The 18,132-nt window shown below is 39.8% G+C and overlaps 1 protein-coding gene across 2 annotated transcripts; it reads left to right on the forward strand.

Annotated features, from left to right (window-relative positions):
• The first annotated feature begins 1,215 nt into the window (after window positions 1-1,215).
• LOC132050134 (protein REVEILLE 1) lies at window positions 1,216-4,532 on the forward strand. Of its 2 annotated transcripts, none has more exons than XM_059441197.1 (6): window positions 1,216-1,295; window positions 2,416-2,541; window positions 2,727-2,838; window positions 2,926-2,987; window positions 3,136-3,546; window positions 3,656-4,532. In XM_059441197.1, the coding sequence occupies exons 1-6, from the start codon at window positions 1,269-1,271 to the stop codon at window positions 4,334-4,336; spliced, it is 1,419 nt and encodes a 472-aa protein (XP_059297180.1). In that variant the 5' UTR covers window positions 1,216-1,268; the 3' UTR covers window positions 4,337-4,532. The 2 variants fall into 2 exon arrangements, with proteins under 2 accessions (XP_059297180.1, XP_059297181.1); XM_059441198.1 differs by having other exon boundaries at window positions 1,262-1,295; window positions 2,926-3,031.
• Window positions 4,533-18,132: the final 13,600 nt, after the last annotated feature.

Raw genomic sequence — 18,132 nt, forward strand, 5'->3', positions numbered from 1 at the left:
AAATGTTCTAATTAGACACTTTCGGTTCAGATTTTGAAACGTTTTTATGTGTATTTTCATTCGTCTATTAGGCAGTTAAGTTAATCACATAAAATATGTCATCTCCTTCAATTATACGCATCAACCTCAATAAAAGATGCCCAAAATTTTATGATTTATTGAGGTGAATGAGTATAATTAAAGGAGATAAAATATTTTATGTGATTAACTCAACTGCCTAATAGACGAATGAAAAGACACGCAATTTTTTCCTTCCAGGCTTTGAATTAAAAGTGTCTAATTGAAATATTTTATTAGGAATTGAGATGTTCAGTTAGAACAAAGCACAGCTCGAATGTTTAAATAGAATATCCTAACAAATTTAAAGGACTACCTATGCATTAAGCATTTACTCCCTTTATCCCAATTTATGTGCCACACTTTTCTTTTTAGTCTGTCCAAAAAGAGTGTCACATTTATATATTTAGAAATAATTTAACTTTATGAGATGATTTACAGTCACATAAATATTTAAGACTTATTTTAAATCATAAGTTTTAAAAGTTTTTTTTTTAAATTCCGTCCCAAATCAAATAATGCCACGTAAATCGGGACGGAGGGAGCATATTTTTTCATAAAATACACCTGTTAGAAGCAGTTTAGATAATATCTTTTCAAACTAAAATGTTCATGATTTAGAAAAAGTGATGAGGCTGTCAAACTCTATACCCCACCATGGCAGAAAAAGAGCAAAAAGGTCATCCACGGAAAGGTCGACACGTGGAATACAAAAGAAGGAAGTACAAGGTTCCAGTTCGGTACGCGCGAGTATATGAAAAAACATGAATTATCTAGCACTTTTGTCAATATCTTGGCTTAAAATAAAACACGATATTTTATAGTATAAAACTGAAAAAGGGAAACAAGACGTCAATTTACCACGTGTCGTTGGCTGTCTTTGAACGTGAGCCACAAGACTTGAATGGATTTCTCGATAGTTCTACCCTAAATTCCAAAAATACCCCCAAAAGAAAACGAAACTTACACTTTACCCCATGACGTGGCACCCCCTCCCTTCTTATTTGTCTTCAACTTCCCAAAATGTTTATATGTTCTTCATTTGTTTAGTTTATCTCATCTTTCTTTTCTCTCTGCTTAGTCTTGTCTTTTTTGTTCTAAAAAATTCAAGAATCGTGGCATATTTATCACAGTTGTTACTACTTCTGACCAGTGGCCTTGATTCAAGAAAATTGTTGTTTTGAGTGTTAATTTTGACTCAAGGAATATTGATGCTTTCTGCAGAAATGACTATACGGGTATGCATCTTATCTATCTTTCTTGTTCATTTAATTTTTAGATGATACTCACTCACTTCTGATTCAAGCGTCTTAATTTGATTAGGCACGAAGTCTAAGGAATAAAAAGAGATTTTTGAATCTAGTCTATCCAAATTAAAGATAAAGATGTGTTCAATATACTAAAATATCCTTTGAATCTTATGTGTCAAACTTATTAAATATAAAAATAGACACTCTTTTTGAATCCGACCAAAAAGGAAATTATGATGGAGGAAGTATATTTTATTTTTATTTTAAGGAGGTGCCCTGTTGTCAATGGTTAAAAAGCTGTTTGTTCCAGCAAATTATAGTTAGGATTTGTTTTTATTCATAATGGCTTGATAAATTTGGTTAAAAAGTGGAAAAAAGTGAGTATTAGCTTGAAGAAAAGTAATTGTGCAACAAGGAAGTATAATTCATAGATGTCTACTGTGGTAACTTTTATATGTAAAGTACTATGTCTTGAATGTTTTGTCTAAAGCCAGCCTTAAACCAACCTTTTAAAGCTGAATTATTGTAATTAATGAGCAGTGGTAGGAAAACTGCAAGTCTTAAAAGGATACACAAAAGACAAAATTGCAGGTCTTTAGAATTATTACTACTTATTATCATGAATCTACATCTACCAACAGAATCAAAAGCTAATCAGTTTAGATTTGTGGAATTTGTGGTTTTGGTTTTGGGTTGAAAGAGCTGATTTTGGACATGCTTTTGGGAACAAATTGTGCTAGGAATAATTGGCTAAAAACCATTAAAATATCAAATCTGGAATGGAATAGCATCATCTGTGTTTTAGGAGTCACCTGGTTTTTGAAATTTTATCCAGAGGCAATTCCTTTTTTTTTACTTAGATGTTTAGCTGAAAAATACTTCCTGGTTTTGTCCTGATATGTTGCAATCAACTGTAATCCATCTTAAATTTAGGCAAATTTGGTAGTCATTATAATCTCAGTGGGATCTTCTATTCGTTCAACCCCTAGCTCAAAATTAGTAGGGATGCTTTAATTAAAATGGAAATTCTGTTGGTAGAACTTTTTGGAGTTATCTCAATAGAATAAAAGAACTTATGATTAATGTTTTTTGCTATTGTAAAATATAGGATCAAAGTGAGTCGGACACAATCCTTCCCAGAAGGAATAGCATTTCAGTTGATGTTGGAGCTCCTTCACCGAGGACCATCCAGCTGGAAGAGCAAGTTATTCTTGCAGATGAATATGCTCCTAAGGTTTGTTGCTGCCCACATTGCGTAAATTATCGAACCGTGGTAGCAGCCACTAATGCTCGCATTAGGTTAGGCTGTCAACATCACACCCCTTTGGGTGCGGGGACCTGCTAATGCGGGATGCTTTGTGCACGGGCTGCCGTTTTTTATATGTGAAGCCCATGTCTTATCTATTTTCACTCAAACAGGTAAGAAAACCATACACCATATCAAAGCAAAGAGAGAGGTGGTCAGAGGAAGAGCATAGAAAGTTCCTTGAAGCTTTAAAGCTTCATGGTAGGGCATGGCGACGTATAGAAGGTAAACATCTAATAAAATCAATGGATTATTTGAGGCATATTTCTGTGTTATTCTATACTAATGAAGCCTTGTTTAATTAATTCACAGAGCATGTGGGCACCAAAACTGCAGTTCAGATCAGAAGCCATGCTCAGAAGTTTTTCTCAAAGGTTTACTGCTCTTATCCCATTTTATCTATATGCCGCCTTCTAAAGTAAGTCATATTGTTTATGACTCTAAAGGCATCCATCCAGTCATTAATAAGAGTCGAATCTGTTTCGTATTGGTTATTGATGTTCAATGTTTTCTTGTGGTCAGGTTGTTCGTGAATCGAATAGTGGTGATGTAAGCTCCGTGGAATCCATTGAGATCCCTCCTCCTCGGCCTAAAAGAAAGCCAATGCACCCTTATCCACGTAAAATGGCTACTCAAGTTAAAAATGGAACCCTAGCTCCAGAGAAATCGAAGAGGTCTACTTCACCTGATCTGTGTCTCTCCGAGCAAGAGAATCAGTCGCCTACCTCTGTGTTGTCTGCCCGTGGTTCAGATGCATTTGGCACGGTAGATTCCAGTAAGCCAAGTGATAGCTCTTCACCTGTTTCATCAGCTGTTGCTGAGAATTCTGGTGATCTTATACTTTCTGAACCATCCGACTTCATGCTAGAGGAGAGAAGATCTTCACCTGCCCGAGCTTATGCTAGTTCAAATCCAGACAATCAGGCTTGCGTGGTACGTACTACCCGTGTGCAACTGCTTTCTTTGTTGTTTCCATATTGCTACGTATGATTTCTCATTTGACACCACTCATCTGATTTTCCTGTTTGATTTGTATGTGCAGAAACCAGAGTTGTTCCCGGAAGACAATGATTTTGTGAAAGAAGGCTCGGATGAGGGATCATCCACTCAGTGTCTGAAGCTATTTGGTAAAACTGTATTAGTCAGTGATTCTTATATGCCTTCTTCAACTTCTGGCCAACTATCATTGACAGATGAGAATGATGAACCAGCATCGCGGATGTCACCTCGGAGCTCCTTAAATACGAAATCTTTGCCCTGGGATTCAGAATGTCCCCGAAGTACCTTAACCATTGGACCCCCTACACCAACATATTGCGCAAGGCCTAACCAAAGTGTGTCTTCACCTCTTTTACCGTGGGGATCATCTTATGTATCTGCTGCATTTGCTTGCACTCAGGTGCATAATCCAATTCCAATGAAGGGACGTCCACTCTTTAACGACAAAGATTTGGAAGATAAGGAAACTCAAAAGGAAGGGTCTTCCACTGGCTCCAACGCCGAATCAGTAGAGAATTTGGAAATTGAAGCTCAGAGTAGTCGAAATCTGGTAGAAGAATCTGTTAGAGCCACTGTCCCCTCTTTGTTTGAGCGAAGAGCAAATTCCAAGAAGCGTGTGAAGGGTTTTCTTCCTTATAAGAGATGCTTAGCTGAAAGAGGCATCAGTTCCTCAACATCAACCGGAGAAGAAAGAGAAGAACAACGAACTCGATTATGCTTGTAGTTACTTTCTCGTGCTTGCTTAGTTTGTTTGTAAAGGTTATTAGCACATCCCTTTTTGTTCTGATTATTAATGTCAGTTGCCGGATAACTGGATGAAGAGAAGCAACACCATGGCAGCAAAGGCGGCTCATCCCTCTAGCTTTTGCAGAATGGGCAGAAGCAGTCTTCCTAATTTTTTCCGCCTCAATTGTTCAAATGTATGTGATAAACTGAGTCTTGCAACTTCATCTCATCTCTTGCACTTTTGGCAGATGAGCTAAAGCTCGTGTAAGGTTATGAATGCTCTACTTAGATTTTACCTTCTTCGTATGATTCACTTATCACGTTGTCTCACTAATCTCTGTTTGGGCCGTGGAACACTAATGTTCAGCTTAAGCATAGGTTTGCTCTGGTGGCTTCAACATTAATACTACTAATATACCTTCTTGGTCCTGTTGCTTAAATGGTTGACTTGACAGGTAGTGTCAAAATTGGACCATTGCTGGAATGGTAGCTGTATTGTGATGCTGTACGTTGTTTTATTTTTGGTTTAATCATCTGGTATTCAGAGTTTAATCATTCACATGCGCACAAGATAATGTATGGTCGATTTAAAGGAGGCAAATTCCTTATAGTTAGCGTAGCGGATCATGATGAACGCAGAACTAAAAAGTATCCTTGATATCCTAGATCTTAATTGAATGCTTAAACTAGACAAACGTAGCAAAGTAGGCCAAAATATTTGTGAGTGCCTTTTTGTGGGCAAAGTTTTTTGGCTCAATAATATTTACTCCCTTCGTCTCAATTTATGTGGACATTTGACTGGGCACGATATTTAAGAAAAAGTGAAGACTTTTGAAACTTATAATTCAAAATAAATCTTGAATATTTGTGTAGCTGTAAATCACTTTATAAAGTGAATTTATTTTCAAATTAGGAAAGAGGTCATTCATTTTGGCACGGACTAAAAAGGAAATAGGTTCACATAAATTAAAACAGAGGGAGTATTTTATTATGTGTTTGAATGGTTACCACTTTAAGTGGATTCACTGTCATTAGCTTGAAAGTTCTATAATATTTCTAGTACCTGGCTATTTCATAACGACTATGTTTATAGATTCAATTGATTCTCTCTATTTGGACCAGTTTCAAAGTAAGATACATTAGGCTAACAAAGCAAAAGATGCATCAGCCACCTCTTGCTATCTTAAATTGTGTAATATGAAGTGAAGGTAAGAGTCATATTAGCATGGTAGGGAGCTTCTTCTCCTCTGAAGACATTATTCATGTTAGTTAATTTGACGTGGATTAAGGCATTATATCGTGCCGGATGTGCTATATTTAATGTGAATTGTCAAATAGAGATCTTTTAACTTTGTTCAAATTTGCTCCATGCCTTGCCCCGTTTGTTTGCACTTAATGGAGGTTTGAATCTGAATAGTTCAAACCTTAGGCCATTAAGTTTATTTGTTTACGTTAAGATCTAAGTACTTATTTGGTCTGAATAGGTCTTAATCATTAACATATTGAACAAAGTGTTAATATCATTAAGAGGTACCCATTCTCAACCCCCCATCACCTACCCCCAACCCTAACCCCTACCCCCTCCCCCACCCACGACCACCACCCCAACCCCCTCACCCTCACCTACTCACCACCCACCCCCACCACTACACACCCTACCCCGACCCCACAACCAACACCACCCCAACCCCACCTACTCACCCCATCCCACAAACCCCACCCCCCACCACCACTACCCAACTCCCACCACCCACCTACTTTACCCCTAACCACCCCCTCACCACCACTCACCAGGCCCATCCCACCACCACTACCCACCACCACCACCACCACTACCCACCCCCACCCCCACCCTCCGGTAGAGCACGATATACGTCGCGAGTGTGTCCAAACTTATGACAATAACCTAAGTTACACGGACTCGCCAGTTTAGGTGTCGTTCCCGTCTCGACACGGGTCGGGTGCGGGAACGGCAAACGTTCGGGATACAGTCAACTAAATTCGAATACTTTGACCGGAGTCCGTCGACAAATTTGGGGGAAAATTTTGAGATTTTGATTTTTCAAAATTAAAAATAAAACAGATTTGTGTTGAGTTCGGATGGCAGAGAGAAGCAGTGATATAGATGGAGGGTTTGTTTCCGGCCTTGAATGGCTTTCTCTTTCTATCTTGAGGAAAGAACGAAGAGACAGTGAAAGAGACGACCTAGAGGCTAGAACTTTGCTCTGTAAAAACTTTGCTTTGTAAAAGCTTGAAAAGGAAGTTTGGAGAATTTGAGGAAGACGACTTAAAAGTTACAGGCTTACGACTGGAGGGGACATGTAGAAGCTAGAATTAAGACTCTTAAAGTCTTAATTGTATTAACGTACAAAAATGACCCCTTTATTCACCATGTATGCTATTTTTATCCCCTTTATTTTTCATTATATGCTATTTGTGACACAAAATTGAAAGGCACCTAATTATGCTATTTATAAATGTTTCTTTCTCATACAATATAGGGATTTCTAAATTAATTATTAGCATGTCAATTTTTTGATAATTAATTTATATTTTTAATCGCACAAAAGCATGGACAAGTTTACTAGTTGCACATAATAAAATTAAGGGGAAGTTACATAAATACAAGCAAAAAAGTAAAATATTTCGTAATCTACAACTATTAACTAAATTACATAATCTACAATGTATACTCTATATTTAGGGTATATGTATGATTTTATACCATAAATTAAAAAATGTTACTATGAATAAAAGGCTAATAATAAGGAGTTTCCTATATTAGTGATAACCAAATTAAATACATATCAGAACACATTAATTACTTTTCTAAACATCCCAATATACTCAGTTAGCATTTTAATCCATAAAGTAGAATACTACTGTTTATATGATATATATTATACAATTCCTTGAACAAGTATATATATTCTTGTACTTATATATTACGTATATTTCACTATTATATACAATATATATAATATTATTTTTTATGTATATTAACTAGTATATTCTATATATAAAATAATATGATATGTATCGTGTGTGTATATATATATATATATATGAACACATACATTATTGTATATATTAGGCATATATTTTTTATTATATTAAATATATAAAAATATAAATTTAATTGAGTTAATTGTCCTATTTCATGGATTAATTTTCCTATTTCATGGAAGAGAGAGAAAAAAATTGAATAATTAATATGTGATGGCAGAAAGGAAGCCAAGTTTTATGGGATGGGGTGTATATTATTAATTAAGATCCTATTTTAGTGGTAATCCATAAGTAATTATATTATTCTTTCTATAGATTGTATATTGTATATTTTATATGTTATTGTGGAGTACAATTGGTTGGCACATAAAGTAATATATTCATGTACTAGGTATATCGTAATATTATATTCTATATACACAAATAATATTATTATATTATATATAGATAAATTTAAATATACTAATTTCTATTATTATATTCACAAATATTTTGTTATTATCTTTTCAAGAAATATACCAATTTGAATATACCATATACTTTTTAAGGTATATTTTCGTGTAAGTGATGGTGGAGGGATTCTTGGGAAAATTAAGATCGTAAAGGAAAGATTTTTGGGGATTCTTAGGAGAATTAAGATTGAAAAGGCAAGATTTGTAGGGATTCTTGGATCTTGGGGAGGGCTCATACAGAAGAGGCACAAATTGTCAAGGTGAACACATTAATATCAAGGAAAAGAAGAAATTAATTGTTGGGATTTTGTATGGAGAAATACCCAGCAGTAGGGGAAAAGAAGAGATTCATTTTGGGATTCTTTGGAATTTGAGGATTTTGTACGTACTAGTGATATAATATAATAAATATAATATTTCTTCTGTATTGATATTTTAGGAAGGTAAAAAGTTGTATTTTGTGCAATTAAAAAGTTAAAATTTTGAAAAAGTTGTATTTGTGTGAGTTTTTTCTAAAATTAATCCCTTTGTACAACGGATTATTCTTGGAATGTATTTTTTCATATGCCTTTTAAATAACTTAAATTATTAATTATTGTAACTTATCGTATTTTTACATAATTTCACATATGTAATTTGATAATGAATTGAAAATAACTTAGAAAAATGACAAAGAAGAATAATCGAGCATTTTAGATAACTATATCAAGGATGAGAGAATTTAAGAGCACTTAATTTATATTAATTAAAATTAATGTAGGAGCAATAAATAATATTGAACTATCGAAATACTTGAAATATAATTATATAATAGTTAAGGTTATATACTTTATGGAAAAATTACATTATTAAATTTGTAATATCTTTATAGCTCTATTTTTTATATAATTTTGAATTTTCTTAGTCGAATTCTCGCACCCGTATCCATAACTGGATACGCACAGATTTTGTCGAATCCGACACTCAGATCCGTACCCGTATTGGATACTCGCACCCGAGTCCGTGCAACTTAGATAGCAATTACACTTAGTTTGAGATTTTCCAAAACGATCTCCTCCTTGTCGATTATCCATAGACTGAGATGTTCGATTCTCTATGGTTTGAGATGCGAGAATAGAGGAGTCTAATCTGGTGTGTCGATTGCGTCGGTCACTTTATGGTTTGAAACAGTCTCCTCGAGCTTGGTTTGGTAAATTCAAAACAGTAATTCAGGAGTTTGGCATGACTCGCAGTGAAGCAGATCTGTTACGCCTCTTGTTCTCGTCGTAGTAGAACCTATGATTTCATAGTCGGGTATGCCCTTGGAATTGAGACTCGTGTCCGAGTTTTGGAGATAGAAAGTGCCTTACCCCGTGTACAAAGATACCAGCAGGTATTCCTGGCAATTTACAGAGTTAGAAGTTGAACGAATCGAATCGACGTGATCTGAGCTGAATCTGAGAAATCTGCAGACACCAGTCACCGTCGACAGGGTTCCGCAGCTTGGAAATCTATAGGCCTAGGTCGACGGGCAAGTCGACGGGCCGTCGACCCGTCCGTCGAACCTCACCGCTGGAGCTTTTTAATTCCGAGTATAAATATGTAGTTCACGACCCTATTTCTTATTTTCTCTCTTCCAAATCAAAGAAAACCCTAGTATATTCACTCCCAATATTTCCTATCATATTAGTGAAGATTTGGCAAGATTCGAACCCCGTAAACCTAAGCGTGTAAAGAAGAATGTTGATTCTAGGGTTTCTTCAAGGTATGTGAATGATTTCTACCCTTGTATTTGAGTTAATTATCAACATTTTGAGTGATTTTAAGTAAAGAGAGGGTATTTGTGGAAGTGGTAAGTTGATGAAGGCAAGATAGTGATTTGAGGCTATTTTAAGAGATGATTGGGGATAAATTTGAGTATATATTTATATATAAGTGTTGTTATTGTTGTTGTGGTTGATGTTGGATTGAATGGGAAGTTGAAGGGTTGTTAAGCTTATAAGGGAAATGTTGCCCATAATTTGTCAAGCTCTATTCGTATTCAAAATGATTAGTAAGCGAGGTAAATAGTCTGATTAAGGCTTACGTTATCTGATTGTAGACTTACAAGTTCGAGAGATAGAAGTTGGACGATTGGGTATACTTCAAGGTATGTTAAGGCTATCCTTTCTTTCTTTTGGCATGACCTTATGACGTGAACCGAACGAGTAAGCGAGCTTCCATATTACTCTACTCTTAGCAAGACTAGGAGTACTTCGAGTCTTTGATGTTCTTGTATTCCGTCTATGATCGTTCCTTCGTTTCGTTCACGGGTCCGAGATTTCTTATATTGATGATGTTAGCTCAAAGAAGGTTCATCGGAGATAGTACGACCTCATGTCACTCCGAGAGTTCTATGTATTCATTTCATTTATGCATTGCATCCATATTCATATGCATATTGACCCGTGACCAGAAGGCGTTATATACGCACTATTATATTATTATATATGGATCGGGCCGTACGTTCCTCGGCACTATTATATTATTATATATGGATCGGGCCGTACGTTCCTCGGCACTATTATATTATTATATATGGATCGGGCCGTACGTTCCTCGGCACTATTATATGATATATGGATCGGGCCGTACGTTCCTTGGCACTATTATATGATATATGGATCGGGCTGTATGCTTCACGGCACTATCAGTTAAACTATGACCTATATATATACATCAACATGATTATCATTGAGAGCATGCATATTATGCAGATACACACAGATACTAGTTCATACAAATACATGCAGATAGCCATTTCAGTTTATGAGTTCAGATTTTATTCATGATTCTCATATATACATGTTATTCTTATGCCTTTCATACTCAGTACATTATCCGTACTGACTCCCCGTTGTTGGGAGGGCTGCATTTGTGCCCGCAGTTCGTGCAGATCGACGGGTGGTCCGCCTTAGTAGACTTCTATCTAGCGCGGGGCCGGTCGGTGCGCTCCATTGATCCGGAGTTGCGATTATTTTGGTATGCTAGCCCTTTGAGAAGTATATGCATATGGGTATGGCGGGCCCCCGTCCCGTCCTTTCGGCTTTCGTTCCGCAGAGATCTGTAGACAATAGTATGTATTAGTCATTGATAATATAGCTTTGTCGGCTCCCATTCTTTTGTGTACAGTATATGTAGCGGCCTAGCTGGCTTGCACTGTTCTTCAGTATGTATGTGTGTATACGCATTGTACGTAGTTTTTGATGTTTTCCTTTCGTGAGATCGCCTTATGCCATTTATGGGCCCTTCATGTTCGGTATGGTTCGTATATGTGTTTAGGGGTTTTTGGTCGCTAGAGGTCGACACTCGTCACGACTCGTCGGTTTGGGTCGTGACAGTGCTGGCATCAGAAAGCCGATTCCGTCCCGGGGTTGTCTACGACCGTGTCTAGTAGTCTTGTTTATGGGCGTGTTGTACACCATACTTATAAACGGGAGGCTACGGGACATTTAGGATGATGTCATTTTTTCTCTCTTAGATTGTGCGATAGAGCCGTGTTAAGCGTTCGCCTCGATAATTGTTCGATTTCGGCTCGATGCCCCGCAAGAAAGCTACAGGCGCCGGAAAAGGACAAGAGAGCGACAGGTGAGGCCACTAGCCGCACTCGGCATGCTACGAGGGCTCAGGATGAGATTCAGAGTAAGGGGTTGTTTGAGACATTGCATACCCCGCCCAAAGACCTCGACCCTGGGCTCGGCCGATGTGGTCGGCCGGTGATGTTCGGGATGCTATACGATTTATTAACCGATTAGTAGCCGCCTGTGCTCGGGCGGCGGAGTTGGTGTTGACCAGCAGACAGATCGGTAGTTCGAGGGTTAAGACCTTTCTTGGGTTAGGTCCTCCAGAGTTTTCCGTGATAAAGCAAAATATGGACCCCCAGGATTTTATTGATGGTATGCGGAGGACCTTGGGGGTTATGCACGCGGATGAGGTCGAGTCTTTGGAGTTGGCTTCGTATAGGCTCCGTGATATTGCAGTACAGTGGTATCAGACTTGGGAGTTATCTAGGGGAGAGAATGCCCCTCTAGCAGTTTGGCGAGTGTTCTCGGATGCTTTTATTCGCCATTATCTACCTCCTGAGGTCAGGCGAGCCCGAGCAGATAGATTTCTACGTATTGAGCGGGGGCGGTATGAGTGTCCCGGGTGAGTATTGCGTGTATTTTCATTCTATGGCCATATATGCTCCAGCCATGGTGGCTGAGATGGAGGACAGGGTTCATCGTTTTGTAGTCGGTCTAGGGTCGTATTTGATAGATGATTGTACGACTTCTGCATTACAGCCAGGTATGGATATCTCCCGTATACAGACATATGCACAGAATCTGAAATATCGTAAGCGTCAGAGGAGGACAGATCGTGGCCGTGACCGGGCCGTAGCAAGAGGCCGTGACTTTGAGATCGGGAGGTGAGTCTAGTGGAGGACAGAGACCACAAGATTCCCGATATCCATTCCATTCGCTATGAGTGCACCCCGCAGCTTTCGTGTCCGAGGTTTGAACGGTCTTCTTATTCCGAGCGGGCTAGTGGCCTGAGCATCGAGGCTACGGCCGAGGCCCCATTTGCGTAGTGTGCCCGGGGTGGCAAGTTACATGCCTGGTCGGTGTTAGGCCCGGGCTCGTATGTTTTTATCTTGTGGCTAGCTGTGTCGTAGGATACGGCGGTGTCCGATGAGCGAGAAAGTGGGGTGTGGTTCGGCCACGTGTCCGTGGCCAGTTTCTTCGTGACGCGCTCCTTCGTGGCAAGTTTCTCGGACATCGGCGAGATGAGGTAGAGGGAGGAGGAGCATCCCGGCTCGGCCGGGGGTCCTCGCACCGCGTATATGCACTAGTCGGCAGAGGATCGGGAGACATCCCAGTGCCGTTACAAGTATATTATCGGCCTCTCTTTATGATGTGTATGCACCGATTGACCCAGTTCCACTTTATCATATGTTACGCCCTTTGTTGCCGCAAGTTTGGGATAGAGCTCGAGTTGATTAAACCTTTTGGGGTTCTACGCATGAGTTGGTGATCCGGTTATAGCTAGGCGAGTATACCGGGGCTGTGTTGTTATAGTTTGTGACCGCCATACCGTAGCAGACCTGATTGAGTTAGATATGATTGATTTTGATGTCATTATGGGCATGGACTGGTTGGCTTCTTGTTATGCTAATGTTGATTGCAGGACAAAGATAGTTCGATTTCAGTTTCCCGATGAGCCAGTTCTTGAGTGGAAAGGTAATATCGTTTCGCCGAGGGGTACGTTTATTTCCCACCTTAAGGCAAAGAAGATGATCAGAAAAGGGTATATTTTTCACCTAGTTCGAGTTCAAGATGTGCGGGCAGAGTCGCCGACTCTTCACTGCGTCACTCGTGATTAATGAGTTTCCCGAAGTGTTTCCGGATGAGCTCTGCATTCCCCCGTAAAGTGGAGATTGATTTTACCATTGACCTATCGCTAGATACTCACCAATATCTATTCCTCCTTATAGGACGGCACCCGTAGAGTTGAAAGAATTGAAGGAGCGGTTGAAGGATTTGCGTGAGAAGAATTTTTATTAGGCCCAGTACATCACCGTGGGGAGCACCGGTATTATTTGTAAGAAAGACAGATGGCTCTTTGCGAATGTGTATTGATTATAGGCAATTGAATAAAGTGACTGTAAAGAATAAGTATCCGCTCCCGAGGATCGATGATTTATTCGATCAGTTGCAAGGCGCCAAGTATTTCTTGAAGATAGACTTGAGATCGGGGTACCACCAGGTTAGGGTGAAGGAGGAAGACATTCCGAAGATGGCACTCCGGACTAGATATGCCCACTATGAGTTTCGTGTTATGTTGTTCGGGCTAACTAATGCCCCAGCCATATTCATGGATTTGATGAATCGCGTATTCAGGCCCTTCTTAGATTTGTTCGTGATTGTGTTTATAGATGATATTCTGGTTTATTCGCCGTCAGAGGGTGATCAGGCGCAAGTAACATCTACGAACAAAGGCTTGGAATTCTTCGAGGCAGTAGAGCCGGTATGCCAAGTTTTTCGAAGCGCGAGTTCGTTGAACTCGTGGCTTTTTTGGGTCACATTATTTCGAAGGAAGGCATTAGAGCGGGGATGCCCAAAAGATTGGAGGCCGTGGAAGAATTGGCCAAGGCCCACGGCACCAACAGAGATACGTAGCTTCTTAGGCCTCGGCGTGATATTATGTGGTTCGCAGAGTGGATTTTTCTCTCTTTCTTGCCCCAATCAACTAAGTTGACCGTAAATCAACTAAGTTAGCAAAGCGCGCTTGTGGAGTAGCAGTTGTGACGTTGAAGGATAAGTTGGATTTCAAAGACCAGCTTCTTGGACTTTTCGTACATGAAGATGGCTATGTGGTATATTGCGATGCTTCAGTGTCGGATTGGCCGTGTGTTGATGCGTTAAAGACGGTAAAGTGATCGCTATGCTTCTAGACAGCTTGAAGAAGCACGAGAAGAATTATCCAACCCATGATCTTGAGCTAGTGCGTGATTCATGCTTTGAAAATATGGAGGCACTACGTATACGTGTCCATGTTGATATCTATACCGATCTGCGCAGTCTCCTAATACATCTTGCTGTATGACTTGAACTTACGTCAGCGGGATGCCAGAGTTGCTAAAGGATTATGATATGGATATTCTGTACCATCCTGGGAAAGCTAACGTAGTAGCCGATGCCCTTAGTCATAAATCCATGGGTAGCTTATCATATGTGCCACCAGAGAAAAGAGAAATGGGAAGTTCATTAATTAGCTAGCCTCGGAGTTCGATTGATAGATTCAGGTGATACAGTGGTTTATCGTTCTCACACAAATGTGTCATCTTTAGTAGAGATAAAGGAGCGCGGTGATGAGGATTCGTTTTAGTTCATTACCGAGACACGCACTCATAAGGAAAGACACTCTTTGGATTACAGGAGACAGAGTACCCTTAACATAGAGGTAGATTGCGCGTCCCTAATGTGGCAGTGGCTTCGTCAATGTTATGGGGAAGCACATCACTCTCGCTATTCTATTCACCTGTGCTCAACAAAGATGTACCATGATATCAAGGAAGTTTATTGGTGGGATTGGTATGAAAAGAGATATAGCGAATTTGTCGCTCAATGTCCAAATCACAAGAAGTCAAAATAAAGAGCACCGTAAGCCCTTGAGTGTCTGTCATGAAAGCTGCGGGAGATTCCGACATGGAAGTGGGAGGTAGTTATTATGGACTTTATTAGTTGTGGTTGCCCGTACTCGCCGAAAGTGTGATTCGATATGGTCATAGTTGATAGGCTTACAAAGTCCCCATTTTCTCACTCGTCGAACTACGGCGCACCGAGGATTACGCGAAGCTTTATCTTAAGGAGATTGTACGACTTCATGGTGTTCCTACACCATTATTTCGTATAGGGGAGCACAAACACACACAAATTCGGACGTCTTTTCACAGTAGGATCGGGGACTGTCAAAGTGAGTCTTAGTACCGAGTTTCATCCGCACGGATGATAAGGGAGTGTACTAGGCGTACACTTTAGGATAAGGGCAGAGCTTGTGTGATTGACTTCCAAGGTAGCCGGGATGATCATTTGCCTCTTATCGAGTTTGCCTATGTCAGCTACCATTCCGTATTCAAACGGCTCCTTATGAGGCCTTATATGAGCGGAGACGTAGGGTCGCCCATGTGATGCTTTGATGTCAGAGAATCGCAAGAGGCCTAGACTTAATTTAGCAAGCAAAGCTGATAAGGTGAAAGTGATTCGAGAAAGATTGTTACCGCCTTCGTAGTTGACAAACTTATATGGATAATCGGCGACGTAAGCTAGAGTTTGAGATAGCGATCGGCATTCCTAAAAGTTTCGCCTATTAAAGGAGCGATGATGTTTCACAAGAAGTAAGTTGAGCCCCTCGATATTAGGCTATATAAGATCATTCGTATCGTGGGCACGGTGGCATATGAGCCAGAATTGTCTTTTGAGTCAGAGTTTGCACATCCGTGATTTCACGTGTCTACGTTTTCCGTAAATGTATCAGAAATCCTTCAAGAGTTGTACCAGTGGATGATATCCAGGTGACTGGGCAGTTATCATACGAAGAGGTTCCAGTGGCATATGGATGTGTGCGGTGTTCGTCAATTACGAACCAAAGAACGTAGCTTCACTTAAAGTTTTGGCGTGATAACAAGAATGTCGGGCGAGGACTCGGGGAAGCAGTAAGAGGCAACGAAGATTAGCACCCGCATTTTTTTCCGGTGAAGACAGAGGTTGGGCCGAGGCATCATCACCCCAGTATTGTTCAATTTTTAGTTATCGTGATTGGTCATGCGAGGCCATGGTATTGTATGTTGTATTACGTGGCCCGTGCGGCATCGTTCGTTGTCAAAGCAGTTGACGTGTACATATATAGGGAAACTCTCATAAAATTTTTATAGCCCATGATTGTTTCGATTCCTATGGAGAATGTTACGCCTCTCGTTCGCCGTAGTAGAACCTATGGTTTCATAGTTCAAGTATGCCCTTGGAATTGAGACTCGTGTCCAAGTTTTTGGAGATAAAAAGTGCCTTACCCCGCGTGCAAAGATACCGCGAGGTGACTCCTGGCAATTTATAGAGTTAGAAGTTGAATTAATCGAATCGACGGGATCCGAGCCGAATTCGAGAATTGGCAGACACCCACCACCGTCGACGGCCATCGACATGTGGTTCCGGCAGCCTGAAAAAATGAGGGTCGCACGGGTCGTAGTCGCACGATGCCGTCGACATGTCGACGACCCGTCCGTCAAACAGCACCGCTGGAGCTTTTTAATTCCGAGTATAAATATATGGCCCTATTTCTTATTTTCTCTCTTCCAAATCAAGAAAACCCTAGTATATTCACTCCCAATATTTCCCATCATATTAGTGAAGATTTGGCAAGATCCGAACCCCATAAACCCGAGCTTGTAAATAAAAAGGTTGATTCTAGGGTTTCTTCAAGGTATGTTAATGGTTTCTACCCTTGTATTTGAGTTAATTATCAAGAGTTTTAGTGATTTTAAGTAAAGAGAGGGTATTTGTGGAAGTGGTAAGTTGATGAGGGGCAAGGTAGTGATTTAAGGCTATTTTAAGAGATGATTAGGGATGAATTTGAGTGTATATTTATGTATAAGTGTTGTTATTATTTTTGTGGTTGATGTTGGATTGCATGGGAAGTGATGGTCATGTTTATGGAATGAAAGGCTGCCTATAATTTGTCAAGCTCTATTCGTATTTAAAATTAGTAAGCGAGGTAAATAGTCCGATTAAGGCTTACTATCCGATTATAGACTTACAAGTTCGAGAGGTAGAAGCTGGACGACTGGGTATACTTCATAGAGCAGCAAGGCTATCTTTATTTCTTTTGGTACGACCTTATGACGTGAACCGAACGAGTAAGAGAGCTTCCATATTACTCTACTCTTAGCATACATTAAGAGTACTTCGCCTTTAAAATGTTCCCGTATTCCGTCACATCATTCCTTCGTTCATGGGTCTTGAGATTTCTTATATACTTACGTTATGCATAGTTCATTCGAGATATCGGAGATAGTACCCTCATGTCACCCGAGAGTTCTATGTATTCATTTCATTTATGTATTGTATCCATATTCATATGCATATATTATTGACGTGACCGAAGGCGTTATATACGCACTATTATATTATTATATATGGATCGGGCCGTACGTTCCTCGGCACCATTATATTATTATATATGGATCGGGACGTACGTTCCTCGACACTATTATATGATATATCGATCGGGCTGTACGGTCGATGACACTATCAGTTAAACTATGACCTATATATATACATGAGCATGATTATCATTGAAAGCATGCATATTATGCAGATATACACAGATACTAGTTCATACAAATACATACAGATAGTCATTTCAGTTTATGAGTTCAGATTATATTCATGATTCTCATATATACATGTTGTTCTTATGCCTTTCATACTCAGTACATTATCCGCGAATCCCCCCTCTCGGGGTACGCTTTATGCCCGCAGTTCGTGTAGACCGACAAATGGTCCGGCTTAGCAGACTTCTATCCAAAGAGCGGTGGTCGCTCTCCATTGATCCTGAGTTGCGCCTATTTTGGTATACAGCCCTTTTGAGATGTATATGCATATGGGTATGACGGGGCTCTGTCCCGTCCTTTCTACAGCTTTCATTCAAGTAGAGGTCCGTAGACCGTCGTATGTATTAGTCAGATGATGTAGCCTCATTGGCTCCCATTCTTTTGTGTACAGTATATGTAGCGGCCTAGCTGGCTTGCTTTGTTCTTAAATATGTATGTGTGTATACAGAT

This window comes from Lycium ferocissimum, chromosome 3 (assembly GCF_029784015.1).
Source record: "Lycium ferocissimum isolate CSIRO_LF1 chromosome 3, AGI_CSIRO_Lferr_CH_V1, whole genome shotgun sequence".
NCBI classification, from domain to species: domain Eukaryota; kingdom Viridiplantae; phylum Streptophyta; class Magnoliopsida; order Solanales; family Solanaceae; genus Lycium; species Lycium ferocissimum.